This window comes from Erinaceus europaeus, chromosome 8, assembly GCF_950295315.1.
Source record: "Erinaceus europaeus chromosome 8, mEriEur2.1, whole genome shotgun sequence".
Lineage (NCBI taxonomy): Eukaryota > Metazoa > Chordata > Mammalia > Eulipotyphla > Erinaceidae > Erinaceus > Erinaceus europaeus.
In genome coordinates this window covers 73,590,035-73,612,108 of record NC_080169.1, presented here as the reverse complement: position 1 = coordinate 73,612,108, position 22,074 = coordinate 73,590,035, and the positions used below count along the sequence as shown (strand labels likewise).

General features: G+C 41.7%; 1 protein-coding gene and 1 pseudogene across 2 annotated transcripts in view; one reads left to right on the top strand and one right to left on the bottom strand.

The window, feature by feature from the left end:
* The window catches only part of PUS7 (pseudouridine synthase 7), a 71,128-nt gene extending 51,474 nt beyond the window's left edge, over positions 1–19,654 (top strand). For both annotated transcript variants that reach the window (XM_016189946.2, XM_007526975.3), the window contains 7 exons: positions 6,611–6,672; positions 8,583–8,743; positions 10,067–10,193; positions 10,920–11,021; positions 14,423–14,552; positions 17,809–17,900; positions 18,585–19,654. In XM_016189946.2, the coding sequence (XP_016045432.2) occupies positions 6,611–6,672; positions 8,583–8,743; positions 10,067–10,193; positions 10,920–11,021; positions 14,423–14,552; positions 17,809–17,900; positions 18,585–18,721 (811 nt within the window). In that variant the 3' untranslated portion in view covers positions 18,722–19,654. The remainder of the gene's footprint in view (positions 1–6,610; positions 6,673–8,582; positions 8,744–10,066; positions 10,194–10,919; positions 11,022–14,422; positions 14,553–17,808; positions 17,901–18,584) is intronic.
* A 76-nt stretch (positions 19,655–19,730) lies between these two features.
* LOC132539724 (proteasome subunit alpha type-7-like) overlaps positions 19,731–22,074 on the bottom strand; it is a 93,310-nt pseudogene continuing 90,966 nt past the window's right edge.

Genomic DNA, 22,074 nt, shown 5'->3' with positions numbered 1-22,074 from the left:
GAGCAGTGGATTCTTAGTGCAGTCACCAAGCCCTAGCAATAACCCTAGAGGAAATTAAATAAAATAATAATTTAAAAAATTGTCGGGGGAGTTCTGGGTGGTAGTGCACCTATTTGACCACACACACTACAGTGCACAAGGACCCACGTTCAAGCCCCTCGTTCCCACCTGCAGAGGGAACGCTTCACAAATGGTATTGCAGTGTCGCAGGTATCTCTCTGTCTCTCTCCCTCTCTGTCATCACTTTCCCTCTCAATTTCTGGCTGTCTCTATCCAATAAATAAATAAATAAAGATAATAAACTTTAAAAAATGTCTAAGAACAAAAATTGCGTAGTATACACTAATATCATTATATAATCAGCTCAGTATTCCAAACCAACAATTTCCCCAACATAACATTTCTTGGAACTGGTGGTGGCACAACCTGTAAAGTGCACAAGCTACCATGTACAAGGACTTGAGCCCCCAGTCCCCCACCTGCAGGGGGGAAGCATCACAAAACAGTGGATTGGGCTGCAGGTGTCTCTCTTTCCCTCTCTCTGTCTCTCTTTGTCTCTCTCTCTCTTTTATTAATTTTTTATTATTGGCTAGAGAGGAGAGGAGGAGATAGGGAGAGAGACAGACACCTGTAGCCCTGCTTCACCACTCCTAATACATGAGTTTAACTAGGTACACACCACCTGGCCCCTTTTTCCCTCTCTTTACTCCTATCTCACCCTATTTCTCTCTATCATAATTTTTTTCCCCCTACAGGGTTATTGCTGGGCTCGGTGCCTGCACCATGAATCCACCGCTCCTGGAGGCCATTTTTCCCCCTTTTTGTTGCCCTAGTTGTTGCAGCCTCGTTGCGGTTATTATTGCCATTGTTGACGTTGCTTTGTTGTTGGATAGGACAGAGAGAAATGGAGAGAGGAGCGGAAGACAGAGAGAGAGGGGGGAGAGAAAGATAGACACCTGCAGACCTGCTTCACCGCCCGTGAAGCGACTCCCCTGCAGGTGGGGAGCCGGGGGCTCAAACCGGGATCCTTACACCGGGTCCCTGCGCTTTGCGCCACGTGCCCTTAACCCACTGCGCCACCGCCCGACTCCCATCTATCATAATTTTTAAAAAGAATGTCTGGGAGTTGCTGCAGTGGTTAAAGCACTGGACTCCCAAATATGAGGTTCCAAATTCTATCTCCAGCAGCACATGTGCCAGAGTGATGTTCTGATTCTCTTTTTCTTCCCTCCTTTCTCTCTCATTAATGAATAAATAAAATCTTTTTTTTAAACAACAATAACAAAAAAAGAATATTTCTCAACTTTAGAGCAGGCCGCTGTCATTATAGAACCTTGAGGTGGGAGATAGTGACACCTGGTTTATAATTTAAAGCAGGAAAAGCAGCTTATATCTTATATCTAAGTATTTAAGCATTTCAACAACAAAAATACATGTAGCCCAATCTGAATTTGGGCAAAGGATCTGAACAAACCCACAGAAAAAATATCACATCATACCCACTGTAATAACTAAAATAAAATTAGAACATAATAACAGGTTGTGATAATAAGGTGGGAAAATTGGAACCCTCATCACTGTTGGTGGAAATGTAAAATGGTATCGATGTTTTCTGAAACAATCTGGCAGCTCCTCAGAATGCTAAATATAGATCTAGGTCCTATAAAACACAGTTCTCAGTTCTTGGATTTCTAGGTATATGTCAAAGAAAATGGAAAACATATAACCACACCAAAGTTAATACAAATACATCTGTGTTTAGTAGCTGGTGAGTGAATAAACAAATTGTATATCCGCACAATAGTATATTATTCAACAATAAAAGGAAGTGGAGTAGTGATATGAGGTACAACATGAACCTTAAAAACATTTTGCTGGGAGTCGGGCAGTGGCGCAGCAGGTTAAGCGTGCATGGCTCTAAGCGCAAGGACCGGCTTAAGGATCCCGGTTTGAGCCCCTGGCTCCCCACCTGCAGTGTAGTCGCTTCACAGGTGGTGAAGCAGGTCTGCAGGTGCCCATCTTTCTCTCCCCCCTCTGTCTTCCTCTCTCCATTTCTCTGTGTCCTATCCAACAACGACGTCAATAACAACAGTGTTAAACAACAAGGGCAACAAAAGGGAAAATAAATAAATATAAAAAACATTTTGCTAGGTAAAATAAATTAATCACAAAAGGTTACTTGATTATATGATTCACTTACATAAAACGTCCAGAATAGGTCTATCTATAGAGTCAAAAAAAAAAAAAAAAAGATTAGTAGTTACATAGGTAAAGGCTAAACGTAGTGAGGAGTAACTGCTAATGGGTATAGAGCTTCGATTGGGAGTGGTGTAATGTTAAAAAAAAAAAAAAGATTGGCAGGAGTAGATAGCATAATGGTTATGCAAAGAGCCTCTCATGCCCGAGGCTCCAAAGTGCCAGGTTCAGTCCTCCCTCCTCCCCTGCCCACCACCACCAGCACCATAAGCTAGAGCCAAAAAAAAAAAAAGTACAGTGTTGCACAATTCTGTGAACATACTAAAAAGCCATTTAATTACACACTTAAGTAGCTAAGTTATACAGATATGAGGCATTTGCCTCAATAAGACTGGTTTTAAAAATAGACGGTAGAGTAAACTCTTCCATGAATAAATCTTTACATGAGGTGGAGGATAGATAGCATAATGGTTATGCAAACAGAGTCTCATGCCTGAGGCTCCAAAGTCCCAGGTTCAATATTCCCCGCCCCTTCCTCTCTCCCCACAGACACCACAAAAAGCCAGAGCTAAACAGTGCTCTGGTAAAAAAAAAAAAAAAAAAAATCAAGGGTGATAAAACCATTCAGTGTGGAAAAAACTATTTCCTCAAAAAAGAAAAAGTGATATTGGGGGGAAAAGAAAGAGAAAGAAGGGGAGGAAGAAAGAAAGGAAACTGGGTACTCATATACAATGAAAAATAAATGGCCCAGAAAAATAGCCCAACATGTTAAAGTACAGGATATGCATGCCTAAGGCCTCAGAACTTCCAGGTCATATGTTCTGCAGGGCACTATTCTCAGTTCTGGCTTAAAAGTTAAAGGAGGCCCACAAAGTAGCTCACTTGGGTAGTGCACCGTGGTTTCTTTTTCTCTCACTCTCTTTCTGCCTTTGTCTCATTCTTTCTATCTAAAAAAAGAAAATGAAGCAACAATGGCAACAAAAGGGAATAAATAAATATTAAAAGGATTTTATTAAAAAAAAGAAAAGGGGGTACACAGTGATGCACCCATTTAAGCAGTGTACAAAGACCAGGGCGGGAGCCCCTGCTCCCCACCTGTAAGGAGGTGATGCTTCACAGTTGGTGAAGCAAGTACTGCAGGTATCTGTCTCTCTCCCTGTCTCCTCCACTCCTCAATTTTTCTCTGTTGTATCAAATAAAATAGAAAAGAAAAAAAAAGTGGCTTGCCAGGAACGATGGATCTGTAGTGTAGATCAGAACATTACTATATAGTATTATGTATGGTACCTAGAATTGAACCCACAGCCTCATACATTCAAGGCTGTACTGCTGAGCTACCTCACCAACCTAAGATTTAACTTTGGCTGATACAACTAAAACCATGTATAGCAATAAAACATAGGTCGTTTGTATCATTTCACATTTTGAAATTGTAAAATGGCACTAAATGCTTTTAATAATTTTTTAATATTATACCCTTTTTGTTGGCCTTGTTTTATTGTTGTAGTTATTATTGTTGTTATTTATGCTTCTGTTGTTGGATAGGACAGAGAGAAATGGAGAGAGGAGGGGGAGAGGTAGACACCTGCAGACCTGCTTCACCACCTGTGAAGTGACTCCCCCCACAGGTGGGGAGCCAGGGGCTCAAACCGGGATCCTTATGCTGGTCCTTGGCACTTCATACCACCTGCACTTAACCCGCTGCACTACCACCTGACTCCCTTCTCTTTCTTTTTTTTTCAGTTGTCACCAAAGTTATTGTTGGGCTCAGTGACAGCATATGAACCTACTGCTCTGTGTGGATTTTTTTTTTTTTCCTTTTTTCTGTTTTGTTTGATAGGACAGAGAAACTGGGAGAGAAGGGCGATATAGACAGGGAGAAAGACACATACAGACCTGCTTCACCACTCATGAAGCATCCCACCCCACCCCTTCAGGTGGGGAGCAGGGTCTCAAACTGGGTCCTCGTCATTGTTAGATAGGACAAAGAGAAATGGAGAGAGGAGAGGAAGACGAAGGGGAGAGAAAGATAGACACCTGCATACCTGCTTCACTGTCTGTGATGCAACTCCCCTGCAGGTGGGGAGCTGGGGGCTCGAACTGGGATCCCTAAGCCAGTCCTTGCGCTTTGCGCCACGTGCACTAAACCTGCTGCGCTACCACCTGACTCCTGGCACTAAATACTTTTATTGGCGATATATTAGTGATTTACAAAGTTATAAGATAATAGAGGCATAATTCCACACTGTTCTTCTCACAGAGTTATTTGTCTCCACCCCCCTCCAGTGGAAACTACAATAGTTCTCCCAAGGTCACAGATATGATTGACTTTATATCTAGATCTATGTCTATATATACCTTTTTGCCCATTTTTTTCTATGGTCCTGTCTTTACTTCCTTCCTAAGTCATCTACACCTTTTACTACTTCCAAGTGTTCTTTATTTTTCCTCTTCTCTCTCAGTGAAGCAAAACAATGCCTGACTTCCTCTGGTGTATTCCAGAGGAATACTTCCTTTTCAGTGATGGTATAAAAATAAAGATTCCTGGGTGAGGGTATAGCATAATGATTATGCAAAGAGACTTTCAGACTTTCATGCCTGAGGCTCTCAAGTCCCAGGTTCAATCTCCCACACTGCCATAAGCCAGAGCTGAGCAGTGCTCTGGTTAAAAAAAAAAAAAAAAAAATATATATATATATATATATACATACATATATATATATATTTATAAAATAAAGATTCCTGGGGGCTGGGCGGTAGTGTAGCAGGTTAAGCACACATGGCGCCAAGTGCAAGGACTGGCATAAAGATTCAAGGGCAAGGACTGGCGTAAAGGTTCGAACCCCCAACTCACCACCTGTAGGAGGGTTGCTTCGTAAGCAGTGAAGCAGGTCTGCAGGTGTCTCTCTTTCTGTCCTCTCTGTTTTCCCCTCCTCTCTTGATTTCTCTCTGTCCTATCCCACAACAGCAGCTATAACAACAATAACAACCACAACAAGGGCAACAAAATGGGAAAAATAACCTCCAGGAGCAGTGGATTCGTAGTGCAGGCACCGAGCCCTAGCGATAACCCTGGAGGTTAAATAAATAAATAAAATATTCCTGCTGACAAATGTTTCAGGTCTCAGTGGAACTGGGGTCCAGAGCCCTCAAGAAGTATAGAGCCAAATTCTTTTTTGGGATACAGAAGTAAGGAGCCCGGCCTCTGTAATTGTTTCTCCACTGGAGATGGATGTTGGCAGGTCAATCCATACTCCCACCTTGTCTTTATCTTTCCATAGTAGGGTGGGGCTTATAGTTTTATTCTCAACTCTGACACCATCCTCCTAGACGATATTTCTAGTCTACTTTCATGTTAGTTATTATGCTCCAGCAGAGATTACTAAAGTCATGGGCCCCTAGAAACAAACCTAAAATAGACATCCTAGCTTTTTTCAACCACAGGGCCTCTATTCTCATCCATTCTATTCCTACTTTTTGGCTCCTGTTTATTGAACGTTTTTTTCCTCCTTATTATCTTGCCTTTCAGTCAACAAGTTACAGATGCTACTACAATTCCAATTTACCTCCCTGGCCAGATGACCTCACCAACATGCCCAGGAATCTTACTTCTCCAGAGCCCCACCCTACTATGGAAAGATAAAGACAAGGTGGGAGTATGGATTGACCTGCCAATATCCATCTCCAGTGGAGAAACAATTACAGAGGCCGGGCTCCTTACTTCTGTATCCCAAAAAAGAATTTGGCTCTATACTTCTTGAGGGCTCTGGACCCCAGGGTCATGTTTGTTTATGTTTAGCTCAGGAACCTGTAAAACCTCCAGGACCCTATCAATCTGAGCTCACAGTTCATGGTCATACCTGGGAACTTTCTAGGCTACACTCTTTACAGGACCGATTTTAAAGTGGCAGAGTAGGCTGAGCCAGCCTCCCTTCATAGAAGGGGGGGCAGTCCTTAATATTGCTAGTTTATAGTGAAGGTAAGGTTCTGGAGAAGTCCAAAAAAAGGACTTATGATGAGATTCCTGATGAGAGTGGCCAGTGATGATAAAGAGAAGGATCTGTTAAAAGTCTAGGCACATGGTATCTATGGGAGGAATCCAAGTATTCCCTGATTCAGACCCCAGGTGATGATGAGGTGGCCTAGTATTAGCCAAAATGGATATCATTAAGTGAGAATGGCAGTTACCATTATGAGTAAGTTTTATGTTTCTAATTTTCTTCTCTATTTCCTTTTAACACTAACATTTGAAATGTTTAGCATGGCATTGCTTTTATGATACTTTACTATAGCTCAGTAAAATACACAAAGTTGATACATATTGGCTCCACAGATTTGAACATACGAAATTTATGTTAGAATTTAACTATCTTAAAATGCAAAATTAAGTGATATAAATGCTGTTTAATTTTAGAGCTATACTACAAAATTCCTGGACTGAAGTCATGGATTTAATATTGAAACCCCGTTCTGGAGGTGAGAATAAAGTTTATGCTAAGAAAAGAAAAAAAAAACATGGCTACATATTTATGGGATTTTTTTAATACAACTTGTATAAATTTAGGTTATTATTTCAGATTTCTTTTAATAACAGTAAAATAAAAGGTATATCTAATTTTCACAAGTTTTATGTATGAGATTTATACTGTATCCTGTTTTCTGTGCTATATCTAATGTGTTTATTCATGAATACTTCATTCTCTTTTCTCTCCTTTCTTGCACTATTGAATCTGTGAATATATAAGGCGCCAAATATATTTCCCTTGTGACTAATTTGTTAAAAACATAGTATGGTAGAACATAAAAACTTGCCCCCCCCAAAAAAAAAATGAGGATTCCTAATGAGCTTATTTAAAAACAACAACAACTTCTATAAAAATTGAAGTATATGGGGAGTCGGGCTGTAGCGCAGCGGGTTAAGCGCATGTGGTGCAAAGCACAAGGACCGGCATAAGGATCCCGGTTCGAACCCCGGCTCCCCACCTGCAGGGGAGTCGCTTCACAGGCGGTGAAGCAGGTCTGCAGGTGTCTAGCTTTCACTCCTCTTCTCTGTCCTCCCCTCCTCTCTCCATTTCTCTCTGTCTTATCCAACAACAATGATAACAACAACAATAATAACTACAACAATAAAACAACAAGGGCAACAAAAGGGAATAAATAAATTAAATAAATATTTTTTAAAAATTGAAGTATATGAAAAAAAATTTTTTAAGTTATCTTTACATATTTACTTTGGATAGAGATGGAAATTGAGAGGGAGGAGGAGAGAGGAGAAAGATACCTATAGCACTGTTGCTTAAGCTTCCCTCCTGCAAGTGGGAACCAAGGGATTGAACCTGGGTCTTTGTGCACTGTAATGTATGTGTTCAACCTAGTGTATCACCATGCAGCTCTTTTTTTTTTTTCTTTTTTTTTCCCCTCCAGGGTTATTGCTGGGCTCGGTGCCTGCACCATGAATCCACCGCTCCTGGAGGCCTTTTTTTTTCCCCCCTTTTGTTGCCCTTGTTGTTGTAGCCTCGTTGTGGTTATTATTATTGTCACTGTTGACACTATTCGTTGTTGGATAGGACAGAGAGAAATGGAGAGAGGAGGGAAGACAGAGAGGAGAGAGGGAGAGAAAGACAGACACCTGCAGACCTGCTTCACCGCCTGTGAAGCTACTCCTTACACGGGTCCTTGTGCTTTGCGCCACATGCGCTTAACCCACTGCGCCACCGCCGGACCCCCTATGCAGCTCTTTTTATTTCCTTTTGCTGCCCTTGTTGTTTTATTGTTGTAGTTATTATTGTTGTCATCGTTGTTGGATAGGACAGAGAGAAATGGAGAGAGGAGGGGAAGACAGAGAGGGGGAGAAGAAGATAGACACCTGCAGACCTGCTTCACCGCTTGTGAAGCGACTCTTCTACAGGTAGGGAGCCAGTACTCAAACCGGGATCCTTATTTCGGTCCTTGTGCTTTGTGGCACCTGCGCTTAACCCGCTGCACTATAGCCCGACTCCCAAGAGAAATTTCTAATTTAAATGTTTGTAACTTAAATCTGTAAATTAAAAGAAATTGTTTGATTTTAAAGAAATAGCCATTAAATTTTGCTATAGCATAGAAAAAGAGAAGGGAGAGTAGACTACCAAGATATTGTCTTATATTGAATCATTTATGATAATGAACACTGACAAATCATGGGCTGTTAGCATGACGGCAAAGTCATCTATTGAATAGTTTTCCGTAAACTTTCTGTACTTACCATCTTTCTCAGATGAGCAGAAGTTCTTTGTAGCACCTACATTATAAATGGCGTTTTCTAAATTTGTGCTCCCTATTAAGCATTCTAAATTAGAGTACTCTGTCTATTGGATAAACTGTGTGATCATTTTCCTTCTCTCCCTCAGCCGAAAAGGGTTATTTGGTTAAATGCAGGGAAGAATGGGCGAAGACCAAAGATCCAGCCGCTGCCCTGAGAAAGCTACCTGTCAAAAGGTGTGTGGAAGGGCAGCTGCTTCGAGGACTTTCCAAATATGGAATGAAGAATATAGTCTCTGCATTTGGCATAGTGAGTGTGACTTGTGAAGTCAGGCAATGACTCAAGGTGGTTTAATGCTTTCTGATTTTTATTTTTAGATACTTGACTAAATTTTGAAAGAGCAGAAGGTAAATAAGGATCCTCTTATGCTCTCTGAGAAGTATATTACCTGAGCGATCCTTGTTCAGACCCTGAATGGTGATGGGGGAGGTGTTGGGCCTGGGCAGTGTTGGCAGCAATTATTAAACAGTGACGGCATGACAAAAGCATTCCCATGGAAAATGTTATATACGAGGAAATTTAACTTAAGTCATCTTGGCTTTTATGAAATTCAAACTCTGGGAGTCGGGCGGTAGCGCACGTTAAGCAGGTTAAGTGCACGTGGTACAAAGCTCAAGGAATGGCAGTTCGAGCCCCCAGCTCCCCACCTGCAGGGGAGTTGCTTTATAGGTGATGAAGCAGGTCTGCAGGTGTCCGTCTTTCTCTCTCCCTCTCTTGTCTTCCCCTCCTCTCTTCATTTCTCTGTGTCCTATCCAACAACGACAACATCAATAACAACAACAATTAATAACTACAACAATAAAACAACAAGGGCAACAAAAGGAAGGGAGGGAGGGAAGGAAGGAAGGAAGGAAGGAAGGAAGGAAGGAAGGAAGGAAGAAAGGAAAGGAACCCTCATACATTATTGCCACCACCCAGCCCCAAACTCTTTAAACTTAAGGGTTTTTTAAAATTATTTTTCATTTTTCATTTAGTTATTTTGGAGTAGAGACAGAAATTGAAAGGGAAGTGGCAGAGAGAGAGGTCTACAGAACTATTTTGCTTCTTGTGAAACTTTCCTCCTACAGGTGGGGACCAAGGGCTTGAACCCACGTCTCTGCATGCTGTAATGAATGCACTCTACCTAGTGCACCACAGCCCGGCATCCAGTTTTTACTTTTGTTTCTTACTGTTTCCCACATGTGTAAAAAAGGGATTCTTGCTGCATTAGACTAAGTTTCAGCTCATTCATTTAGGTTTTCTCCTTCTGTAGAACTATAGGGGGAGGAAGCACCATTAGTTCTGTAATTGATGTACAAATTCCATAGCGTTTGTTGTATTTGCATGAATGTATGCACTAGGAATATAAAGTGGAAGTTACCGCAGCTGCTGCTGACTGAACACCAACTGCTGTCTCTAAAGTTGGTTACTGTGACTCAAGTGGATTATTTATTATATTAGGAAAAAAAAAAAAGCGTGAAAAGAGTTGCATATATTTGGGTAATTACAAAATAAGCAGGATGTCTTGGACAGTACAGTATTTTATATTTAGATTATTTTTCTTTTCTGTCTCTTTTCTCCCCTTCTCTCCAGATACCAAGAAATAACCGCTTAATGTATATTCATAGCTATCAAAGCTATGTGTGGAATAACATGGTAAGCAAGAGAATAGAAGAATATGGGCTGAGACCTGTTCCAGGAGACCTGGTTCTGAAAGGAGGTAAAATGGCAGCTGCCATTCCTATTCAGTTCCTTTACACCAGAGACTTGAAAATCCAGTTGTGCTACTAGTGATGAGAGAGAGAGAGATCTAATAAGTTTGAAATGCAAGGGCATTGTGAACTCAGGCTGGCTGCTTTGGTGCCGTATCTTTCCAGTAAAAATATAGATCTAATGGTCCAGGAGGTGGCATTTAGGAGCTCACATTAGATCTTATTTTCTATTTATTATTATTTTTATTTATTATTGGATAGAGACAGACACCGGCAGCCCTGCTTCGCCACTGGGCTGCCGGTGTCTGTCTGTTATTCTCCCTCTCTATCTCCCTCTCCCTTTTCAATTTCTCTCTGTCTCTATCCAATAATAAATAAATAAATATATTAATAAAAAAATAGTGGTTTGAGAAGTAGCATAGTGATAAAGCTTTGGACTCTCAAGCATGAGGTCCCGTGTTCGAATCCTGGCAGCACATGTGCCAGAGTGATGTCTGGTTCTTTCTCTCTCCTCCTCTATCTTTTTCATAAATAAAAAATAAGATCTTTTTTTTAAAAAGAAGAAGAAAAGACAGAAAGTTGATTATTCCAACATAATTACTTCAAGCTTCCTAAAAACCACTGAACCTGTATCAATGTGAGCTACTGAATGCTTAGTCATGTGAAAGTAGAAAATTAAGTTCATGGAAATAGCTACTTGTCTCTTCATTTATTATTCACTTGTGAATTTGCAGCAACAGCCACCTATATTGAGGAGGGAGATGTTAACAGTTACTCCATCCATGATGTGGTCATGCCCTTGCCTGGTTTTGATGTTATCTATCCAAAGCATAAAAGTAAGTACAATGTCATTAGTAAAAAAATAAAAATATTTATATCAAAAAAATAAAAGTAAATATACTGTATAAGGATAGTTGAAGCGAAATCTAATATAATTAAGCCAGTGGCAGCCAAGAGTAAAGAGAGGGACAGCAATCGGTACCAGAATATGATGTTAAAACTTTGATTTCATCAGTCTAGGGGGAAAAAATTGGTCTGGGGAAACAGCATAATGATTATGAAAAAGACTGTATCTTCCTGGGGGCCCGCTAGTAGCACAGCAGGTTAAGCACACATGGCGCAAAGTGCAAGGACTGGTGTAAGGATCTCAGTTGGAGCTCCCGGCTCCCACCTGCAGGGTCGTCGCTTTGCAGATGGTAAAGTAGGTCTGCAGATGTCTTTTTCTCCCCCTTTCTGTCTTCCCCTCCTCTCACTGTTTTTCTTTGTCCTATCCAACAACAATATCTTTCCTCTTAAAACGCCAGAATGAGGGGGCCTGGTGGTAGCACAGTGGGTTAAGCCACATGGTACAAAGAGCACAGACCTACACAAAGATCCCAGTTGGGGGATTCGCTTCACAAGCGGTGAAGCAGGTCTGCAGGTGTCTTTCTCTCCCCCCCCCTCTGTCTTCCCCTCCTTTCTCAATTTCTCTCTGTCCTATCCAACAACAATGACAGCAATAACAACAACAGTAAACAACAAGGGCAACAAAAGGGGGAAAATGGCTTCCAGGAACAGTAGATTCTTAGTGCAGGCACCAAACCCCAGTGATAACCCTGGAGGCAAAAAAAAAAAAAAAAAAACCAGAATGATTTTACCTTTCTATGTTAAATTCACTGGAATTTTACAAATCATAGAATAATAAAGATGAGCCCCCTTCTTTTGGTAATACAAAGACAACAAAAGTTAAATTAAAATATGCCACCTACATTTTAATTAATCATATTAAAATTTCTAATACTTGAGGAGTTAAGAAGGAGGGGTGGGAGAATGAATGAGAGGTAAATCTGGGAGATGTGTAGTCAGTCTGCCCACTGTAGATAGATGGCGCCAGGAGGGGCCCTGGAGAGCAGTGGCAGGAACTAACCAGAAGGAAGGCACACTTGTGTGCTTTCCAGAAAGAGAGAGGTTTTTTTGTTTTGTATTGTTTTGTTTTTGTTTTGCATGCCTCTCAGAAGCAGGAAGCTGAACAAGTACCAGTAAGACATAAATTTAACAAAGGTTTTGACAAAGCCTTTTGTCTAACAGAATGCCAGTAGTTTGGGTAGGCTAAGATGTAGCAGTGCTCACGTGGTGCCCAGCAGTGCACTGTTTAATGATCCCTCTTGTATTTATAAAGGAATGCTTCCTGGTCTGCACAGCATTTCCCCCCTCTCTTCCCCTTTCTCTCCTTCTCTCCCTTCTCCCCCTTCTTCTTTCTCTTCTTCTCCTTGCTCTTCCTCCTCCTTTTCCTCCCCCTCCCTACTCCCACTGCTCAAGCTGTTATCACTGTATTACTGGGGTTTCATGCCACTACGCCCAGCAAACTTTTTCTTTTTCAGGGGTACGGGAGTAGAGCATGAGGGAGAGGAATAGAGGCACTGCTGTACTGCTTCGCTTCACTGTGAAGTTCCCTACCTCACTGCCCATGCAGGTGCTTCTATGTGGTAGCCAGGGTCTCAAACAGGAGCCCTCGTGCGTGGCAAAATGTGCACCCTACCTGGTAAAATATTTCCCACCCACCCCCTCCCCAGCATTTATTATAGTAGCCTGCTGCAGAAGTATGTGGAGCTGTAGTTGTATATAAGCCTGTTCCAGAAGCAGATGTGATGGACCCTAGATGGTAGCTCACCTGATAAGAGTGCACATTGCTACCATGACAGGGGCCTTAGTTTAAACCCTGGCCCCTACCTGCAGGGGGGAAGCTTCATGAGTAGTGGAGCAGTGCTGCAGTGTCTTTCCTCCCTCTCTCTCTCTCTCTCTCTCTCTCTCTCTCTCTCTCTCTTTCACTATCTCTCTCCTTCTTCACCCTCCCCCATTTCTCTCTGTCTGTCATCCAGTACCTTAAAAATAAAAATAAAAATAAAAAAGCCTCTGGGAACCATAGAGTCTTGCATTCAGGCACCAAGCCCCAGCAGTAACCCTGGTGGCAAATAGAAAACTGACATGTCATGGGGAATAAAGAAAAGTCGCAGGAGGAGCAGTCAAGGGAATCATTTGGCAGAAAAAGATTTAGCTAAAAGGTCCAGTACTTATAAACACATGTGAAAAAGGAAAGTTAATCTGCACTATTCCAAAGCAGTCAACAGAAGTTACAAGAGGACAAATTTCAGTTTAGAATAGCAAAAACATTGTATTAATTGCCATTGCCTGCCTCAAAAAGAAGTATTTTCCAGTAAATGGCAACATACAAGCAAAAAGCTAGGTGGCTATCTCCTGGGAATTACAAAAAAAAAAAAATCCTACCTCAGGTGCAGGGGAGAGCCAGATGGTTTTCCAGGGCCTTTTATTTTATTTTATTTTATTTATTTATTTATTTATTTTGCCTCCAGGGTTATTGCTGGGGCTCGATGTCTGCACCATGAATCCACTGCTCCTGGAGGCTAATTTTCCCCCTTTTGGTTGTTTTATCATTGTTGTAGTTATTATTATTGCTTTTATTGCTGTCACTGTTGTTGGATAAGACAGAGAGAAATGGAGAGAGGAGGGGGAGAGAAAGACACCTGCAGACCTGCTTCACCGCCTGTGATGCGACTCCCCTGCAGGTGGGGAGCCGGAGGCTTGAACCAGGATCTTTACGTTGGTCCTTGCGCTTTGCGCCGCGTGCGCTTAACCTGCTGCACTACCGCCCGACTCCTGGCCCTTTATTTATTTTTAATTTTTTTATATTTATTTATTTTCCCTTTTGTTGCCCTTGTTTTTTTTATTGATGTTGTAGTTATTATTGCTGTTATTATTGATGTCATTGTTGTTAGATAGGACAGAGAGAGATGGAGAGAGGAGGAGAGAAAGACACCTGCAGACCTGCTTCGCCGCTTGTGAGGCAAGTCCCCTGTAGGTGGGGAGCTGGGAGCTCGAACCGGGATCCTTAAGCTGGTCCTTGCACTTCACGCCATATGTTGTAACTACCTTCCTCCAGAAGCAGTTTTAAGACCTTTGTATATGATTTTCTCCATCTCTGAAGACATAAATTATTGTTTTAATAATAGCCTTGTATAGCTAGCTTGGGAATCCTGTACTCTTAAGTACTGTGATCAGTTGCAAAGATAACTTAATAACTGACTGAACGTCAGTTAAAGACTCCTGGTTCTAGTCAGTTGCTCAGTTTGGGTTCCAGAGGACAGATGGGATTTGTAATTTGGTTAGGTTGCGTGGTATCTGTCTACAGTCTAGTTCACAGTATTCTGTAATCCAACTTACCTTTTATATTTTCCGTTAGTCAGTGAAGCCTACAGGGAAATGCTCATGGCAGACAATCTTGATATTGACAACATGAGGCACAAAATCCGAGATTATTCCTTGTCAGGAGCCTACCGGAAAATCATTATTCGACCTCAGAATGTCAGCTGGTGAGTAATAGTCTGAAATATAGTAGAACTGAAATATGATGTAAAATGGTAAGCATTTCCTTCACAGATATAATTGGAGCCTGAGAGGTGAGTGTTCATAAATGTTAGTTACTGTTATTTATTAGATTATCATTGCTATTACATGATATTTACCAAGTCAACAAAAATAAATGAATGCAAACATTTAGTGAGAGTTGCACAGCTTACATTTTGTTGACATTACTAAATTATTGAAGAAGAATGTACAGTGACTGGATTTTTTCCTATATCTAAAATAAAGTAAATTTGCCAACTGAGGAGATAGCATAATGATTATGCAAAAGATTTTCATGCCTGAGGTTCCGATGTCCCAGGTTCAGTCCCCAACACCACTGAAAGCTAGAGCTGGTCAGTGCTTTAATCTATCTCTCTGCCTCATTAAAATTAATTAATTGAATTTATTTATTTGGATTGTCAGAAAAGTTATGACATATTTTTCTGTTTTTTATGCAAAAGTATGTTATGATTTTTCTAACAACAAACAAATATATATATATATTTTTTTTAATTGCATATAGACAGAAATCACGAGTGAAGATGGAGATAGAAAAGGAGAGAGATGGGGGTCAGATGGTACCGCAGAGGGTTAAGTGCACATGGCGCCGAGCGCAAGGACCAGCATAAAGATACCAGTTTAGGGGGTCGGGCGGTGGCGCAGTGGGTTAAGCGCATGTGGCGCAAAGCGCAGGGACCGGTGTAAGGATCCCGGTTCAAGCCCCTGGCTCCCCACCTGCAGGGGAGTTGCTTCACAGGCGGTGAAGCGGGTCTACAGGTGTCTATCTTTCTCTCCCCTTCTCTGTCTTCCCCTCTCTCTCCATTTCTCTCTGTCCTATCCAACAACGAATTGCGTCAACAAGGGCAATAATAATAACCACAGCGAGGCTACAACAAGGGCAACAAAAAGGGGGGAAAAAAATGGCCTCCAGGAGCGGTGGATTCATGGTGCAGGCACCGAGCCCAGCGATAACCCTGGAGGAGGAAAAAGAAAAAAAGATACCAGTTTGAGCCACCAGTTCCCCGCCCGCAGGGGGGTCGCTTCACAAGCAGTGAAGCAGGTCTGCAGGTGTCTGTCTTTCCCCCCCTCTTCCCTTCCTCTCTCTATTTCTCTCTGTCCTATCCAACAACAATGATATCAGTAGCAACAACAATAATAATAACCACAACATCGATTTAAAAAAAGGCTACAAGGGCAACAACAGTGGAAAAAATAACCTTCAGGAACAGTGGATTCACGATGCAGGCATCGGGCCCCAGCAATAACCCTGGATGTGAAGAAAAAAGGAGAGAGACACCTGCAGCATTACTTCACTATTCATGAAGTTCCCCCCTTACCCCAGCCAGATAGGGGAGGGGGACTTGAACGTGGATCTTTGTGCATGATAAGTTGTATGCTTAACCAGGCGCACCACTGCCAAGTTCCCCATAAATAAATTTAAAAAACAAATTTGAGGGCCAGGTGGTGGCGCACCTGGTAGGTGGTGGCACACCTGGTTGAGCACTCACGCTCATGTTGCAATGCACAAGGATCCAGGTTCAAGCCCCCAGTCCCCACCTGCAGCGGGACGGAAAGCTCTGCAAGATAATTAAAAAACAAATTTGGCCTGGGAAATACATTGGATTAAGCATTGGACCTTCTAAACATAAGGTACCAAACTTGATCCTCGGCATTGCATATGTCAGAGTGATGCTCTGTTTCTCTTGCCCCTCTCTCTGGTGTTTAAATAAATAAATCTTTAAAATACAGATAAACACACACTTTTTCTTACAGAGTTATTCTTATGCATTCCAAACACTGATCTGCTTACTTTCATTTATTTTGTTTTTGTTTTCAACTTCACTTTATTGACACCAATATCTCCCCAAGATAGGTGTGAGCATACCTCCCGCCTCCACTAAACCATCATCTTCCTCCACCTTAAGACACTAGATCCCCACCCCTCTGCACAACCCTCATTCTCCCCTCTAAGTCCCCATTTATACTGCAAACTAAATCCTGAATTAGTTGTTTTTTACCAAGAAATAGTCTTCTCCCTCCCTCTCTCTTCCTTTCTCTACCTTGGATTATGGGAAGAGGTTAGCAGAGTTGGACTTTATCTCCCCACCACCACCACCACCAGAGAGCAGTTCTTCATGAGTATTTAGTAGTAATAACTGTTCTGGAGAAAGATTAGATGCTGTGCTTTTTTTTTTTTTTTAAATATTTATTCCCTTTTGTTGCCCTTGTTGTAGTTATTGTCGTTGTTGTCATCATTGTTGGATAGGACAGAGAGAAATGGAGAGAGGAGGGGAAGACAGAGACGGGGAAAGAAAGATAGACACCTGCAGACCTGCTTCACTACTTGTGAAGCGACTCCACTGCAGGTCGGGAGCCAGGGGCTCAAACCAGGATCCTTACGCCAGCCCTTGTGCTTTGTGCCACCTGCACTTAACCCACTGTGCTGCCACCCAACTCCCGGGAAGTATTTCTATGCCAGGCTACCATCTATCAACTTGCTATATAATAAAGATAATATTTAGATATAAAATCTGGCTTTTTTTTTTTTGCCACCAAGGTTTTTACTAGAGCTTTGTACCTGCATGACAAATCCATGAATTCCTGGCAGTCATTTTTTTTTCTTTTAATAGTTATAGAAATTGAGAGGGAAGGGGAGATTGAGAGAAAGAGAGACACCTGCAGTACTTACTGCTTCACAGCTAGTGAAGCTTCACTCCTGCAGGTAGAGACTGGGTGCTTGAACCCAGGTCCTTGTGCATAGTGATATGTGTACTTTACTGCCCAGTCCTAGCCCTACTGGTTTTTTTAATAGTCTTACCAGTAATTATTTACCTTAGACCAATGCGATTTTCTTGCTTTAAAAAACAGTGATGAGCAGGGCCAAGTGGTAACACTCCCAGTTAAGTGCACATTGTACAAAGTGCAAGGACCTGCACAAAGATCCCTGTTCAAGCCCCCAGCTCCCCACCTGTGGGGAAATCGCTTGAGAAACAGTGAAGCAGGTCTGTAGGTGTCTGTCTTTCTCTCCCTCTATCTTCCCCTCCCCCTCTCAATTTATCTCTGTCCTATACAATAAAAATGAAAAATGACTGCCAGGAGCATTGGGTTCATAGTGCTAGCAGTGAGCCCCAGTGATAACCCTGAAGGCAAAAAAAAAAAAAAATGATGAAATACTATCTTGTATAGTTCACTTTCACACTTTTCTGTTTTTATGTTTTGAAGGGAGGTCGTTGCATATGATGATCCTAAAATTCCACTCTTCAACACAGATGTGGACAACCTAGAGGGGAAACCACCACCAGTTTTTGCTTCTGGTAAGTCTAATTCAATCATCATCTCTGAAATGTTTTTTAATATTAAACCAGTTAATTTTAAAAAGTACTTTTGTACAGTTACCACCACTTCCTACCACTCCATGTGCTCTCTTCCCTGTGTTATCATCTTGGTGTGACTGTAGCTAGACATCAGTGACTAAAACTGTAAACCGCAGTGAGAATGAACGAATGTCACAGAAGGTTGTGCCTTTAGGTGATTGAATATTTCCACCCTCCACAGGGTGTTAACAAAGATGAGTGGAAAATCCAAAATAATTACATTAAAAACAAACTGCTCTCATTGTCAAATTCTTGTTGCCTCCTTTGTCTGTGTTCCCATAGGCTTGAACCCAGGGCCTCAGCCTCAGGCACGCCTACACTCTGCCACTCAGCCTGCTACCCAACCCATTCCCTTAGTCTGTTGTTCCTTTAATTTGACATGCATTTCTTTCTGGTGCTCTTCTGCCATCTGTCGTTTTAATGCAGAAGCCTAGAGAGAATTATAGAGTCATCTGGGTCACATACCCTCACAGATCTCTTCCTTCCATATCTTTTCTCTGCAGCCCTGAGGAATAGCAGCCAACAGAAAGGAACACAGTTCTTTCATTTGTGTAGAGAAGATAAGGATTTGCCCCCACCCTCTGCCCTTCTGTTCTGATTGTCCTCTTCTTCCCTACCCCGCAGAAGGTAAATACAGAGCTCTGAAGATGGATTTTTCTCTCCCTCCTTCTACCTACGCTACCATGGCTATTCGTGAAGTGCTAAAAATGGACACCAGCATCAAGAATCAAACCCAGCTAAACACCACCTGGCTGCGCTGAGTCCTTTGCCCACGGATGAGAGGATGCAGACAAATGCTTGCCAGCCTCCTGCTTATGGTTCTCTGTCCAGACACACATGTGGATTTTGAATTTTTGTAGTAAAAGATTATTTGTATTTTTCCAATTTTTTTAATTAGCTTAAATCATTTGCAGTGTTTGTATACATACATAAAACCTGAGGATCCTCATTTTAGCTTATAGAATTTAACTGGTCAGAATGTATTTCAGGTGCTTTACTAGCTTTATAGTAACAAAAAGGACTTTGGTTCAGTGTAACAGTTTTAGGTTTTACTATATTATTTAAGGGCAACAGAAGTTTCTAACACATCCAGGAATGGAGTATACACAGCAGTGCATTTTAAGAAAAATGCCATGAATCTTGACTAAAATAAGTGGAATGCCCCACCCGTAAATATATAGTATCCATGCACTTAAATCATGGTAAGGCAATTACAGGTTTATAAACAGCAAAACTAATTGTCATGAACTAGTTCATGTACCAGGTTCAAGTGAGTGTTTATAAATATTTAGTTGCAGTAGATGTTGCATTATTATCTGTGCCTATTAGAGTTGCATTAATAAGGCCTTTTTTTCCTAATGTAAACATGTGCAGCTATTTTTATTAGGTATTCTTTTTTACTCTAGGTGCCTTTATGTTCAGAATTCTTTCCAATGAACTTGCATCTGCCCCCCAAACTGTATAATCACAGAGAAGAAAACTAAATATTTACAAGGGCTCCTCCTTCTCAGCAGCATTACCCTTTGTCTCCCCCTATGGCTTAGGTGACTTCTAGATCTGGCATTGCATCAAGATTTTCTTGGGTGTAAAAGTATAAATATGCCTTTCCAGGTTTGTGTGACATAACTGTAGTGATTTTTACTTTCTGTCATTTGTAGAACCAAATATAATAAATATTTTTTAAAACTCCTATCTACTGATTGTGCTACTGAAAGAAGTTCTGAATCTAAGGGCTAAAGAGCTTGGCTATGCAACTGTGGCATCTGTGCCTCATTCTATCATCAGTGGGTACAACTGAATCCTAGCCTTGTCTGTGGAGACTAAATACATCTTCCCACTTGCTGAAAAGGTCAAGACCTTCTTGGCTGATCCATCTGCATTTGTAGCTGCTCCTTCAGCCAAGGCTGCAGCAAAGGAAGAGTCGGAGGAGTCTGATGAGGATATGAGATTTGGTCTCTGACTAATCACCAAAAGCAACTGAAGCAAAATAAGCTGGCCTTATTTGTGAGACAAGGAAATAAAGGTTTCTCTTAGAAAAAAGTGGAAGAGCAGGAGTCAGGTGGTAGCACAGCAGGTTAAGCGCACGTGGTGCAAAGCACAAGGAACGACGTAAGGATCCCAGTTCAAGCCCGCAGGTCTGCAGGTGTCTATCTTTCTCTCCCCCTCTCTGTCTTCCACTCCTTTCTCCATTTCTTTTTTTTAAATAAGTATTTTCTTTATTTATTATTGGTTAGAAACAGAAATTGGGAGGGGGTGGAGATAGACACCTAGAGCCCTGCTTGTGAAGCTTCCTCCATGCAGGTGGAGACCAGAGGTTTGAACCTAGGTCCTTGTGCACTGTAATGTTTAACCAGGTTTGCCACCACCTGGCCCCCTCCTTTCTCCATCTCTGTCCTATCCAACAACAACAACATCAATAACTACAATAAAACAACAAGGGCAACAAAAGGGAATAAATATTTTTAAAAAAAGAAGAAGTAGAGTAGAAGCACAACACCAGAGACAGCTTACTGAGGAGAGTATATGCCTCAAGTTCCACATAGGAGATACTAAGGCATCACAGGGAGCTCTGTTGCCACTGTCTGACTCTGTCTGTTTGAAGGGGGAGGGGGAGAGAAGGAACCTCTAATAATGAAACCACAATAAAAAAATAACAGGAAGAACTACAAAAGTAAAAGAGACCAGGTACTTTATTTTTGCCGCCAGGGTTATTGCTGGGGTTCAGTGCCTGCACTACGAATCCACTGCTCCTGGAGGCCAACTTTTTCCCTTTTGTTGCCCTTGTTTATCATTGTTGTTATTGCTCTCATTGTCAGATAGAACAGAGAGAAATCGAGAGAGGAGGGAAAGACAGAAAGGAGGAGAGAAAGACACCTGTAGACCAGCTTCACCGCTTGTGAAGCGACCCCCCGGGGGCTCAAATGACACTTATGCAGGCCCTTGTGCTTGGTGCCATGTACACTTAACCCGCTGTACTACTGCCCAGCCCCCTGAGACCAGGTACTTTACAAACTAAGAGATGGCTTTAGCAGTAAAGGCTAACATTTTTCTATCCAGGGATATCTTTTAATCACACATTATAGACTCCATTCCTATAGGATAAAACCTCTCAGTTTGGGGGGGGGGCAGGAGGTAGCGCACTGGGTTAAGTGTGCAAGGACTGCCACAAGGATCCTGGTTCAAGACCCCGGCCCCACCTGTGAGGAGGGGTGCTTCACAAGTGGTGAAGCAGATCTGCAGGTGTCTATCTTTCCCCCTTTCTGTCTTCCTTTTCTCTCGATTTCTCTGCCCTAACAACAAGGGCAACAAAATGGGAAAAATGGCCTCCAGGAGCAGTGAGCAGTGGATTTGTAGTGCAGGCACGGAGCCCTAGCAATAACCCTGGAGGCAAAAAAGAAAATCAGTTTTAGATCATGAACTCTAATCTGATTTCAGCATATAATAGTTCACCTAGAAGAGCACAAACCCTGCTGTATGTGAGACCATGGGCTAAAGCCTTGGCACCACATGAAAGACCCATGGACAGCATCAAGAGGGTGCTCCATGGATGACTGAGTAGTAGTAAGATATCTTTCCTCTCTTAAAGAATGACTAGAGAAAAAAAATTAATGCAAAAGTTATGTGGGAAAGCTGCTAGTATGACTGCATTGCCCTGAGTGTTCACTAGTGTTTTCATAAAAATAAAATTCACAGGGTCTGTAGGGCAGTGCTCTCAGTTGAGCACACATTACCTCAATGACAGGTTCAAGCCCCTGGTCCCCACCTGCAGGTGGGGAGCTTAACAAGTAGTAAAGCAGTGCTATCTATAGGTGTCTCTCCTTTTCTCCCCCTTTCCTCTCAATTTCTGTCTCTACCCAATAAATGAATAAATTAAAAATTTTTAAATGTAAAATTATGAACCAAAAAGTTTCTACAAATTGAAAGCAAACTACATAAGAATAAACATCAATCCAATAATTGGGTGAAAATATTTATACATCTGAGTGGCAGAGACAAAATGGTTATGTATTTTTTTTTTTTGCTTGCTTGCTCCCTTTATTTTTTTTTTTATTTTTTTTTATTTAAGAAAGGATTAATTAACAAAACCATAGGGTAGGAGGGGTACAACTCCACA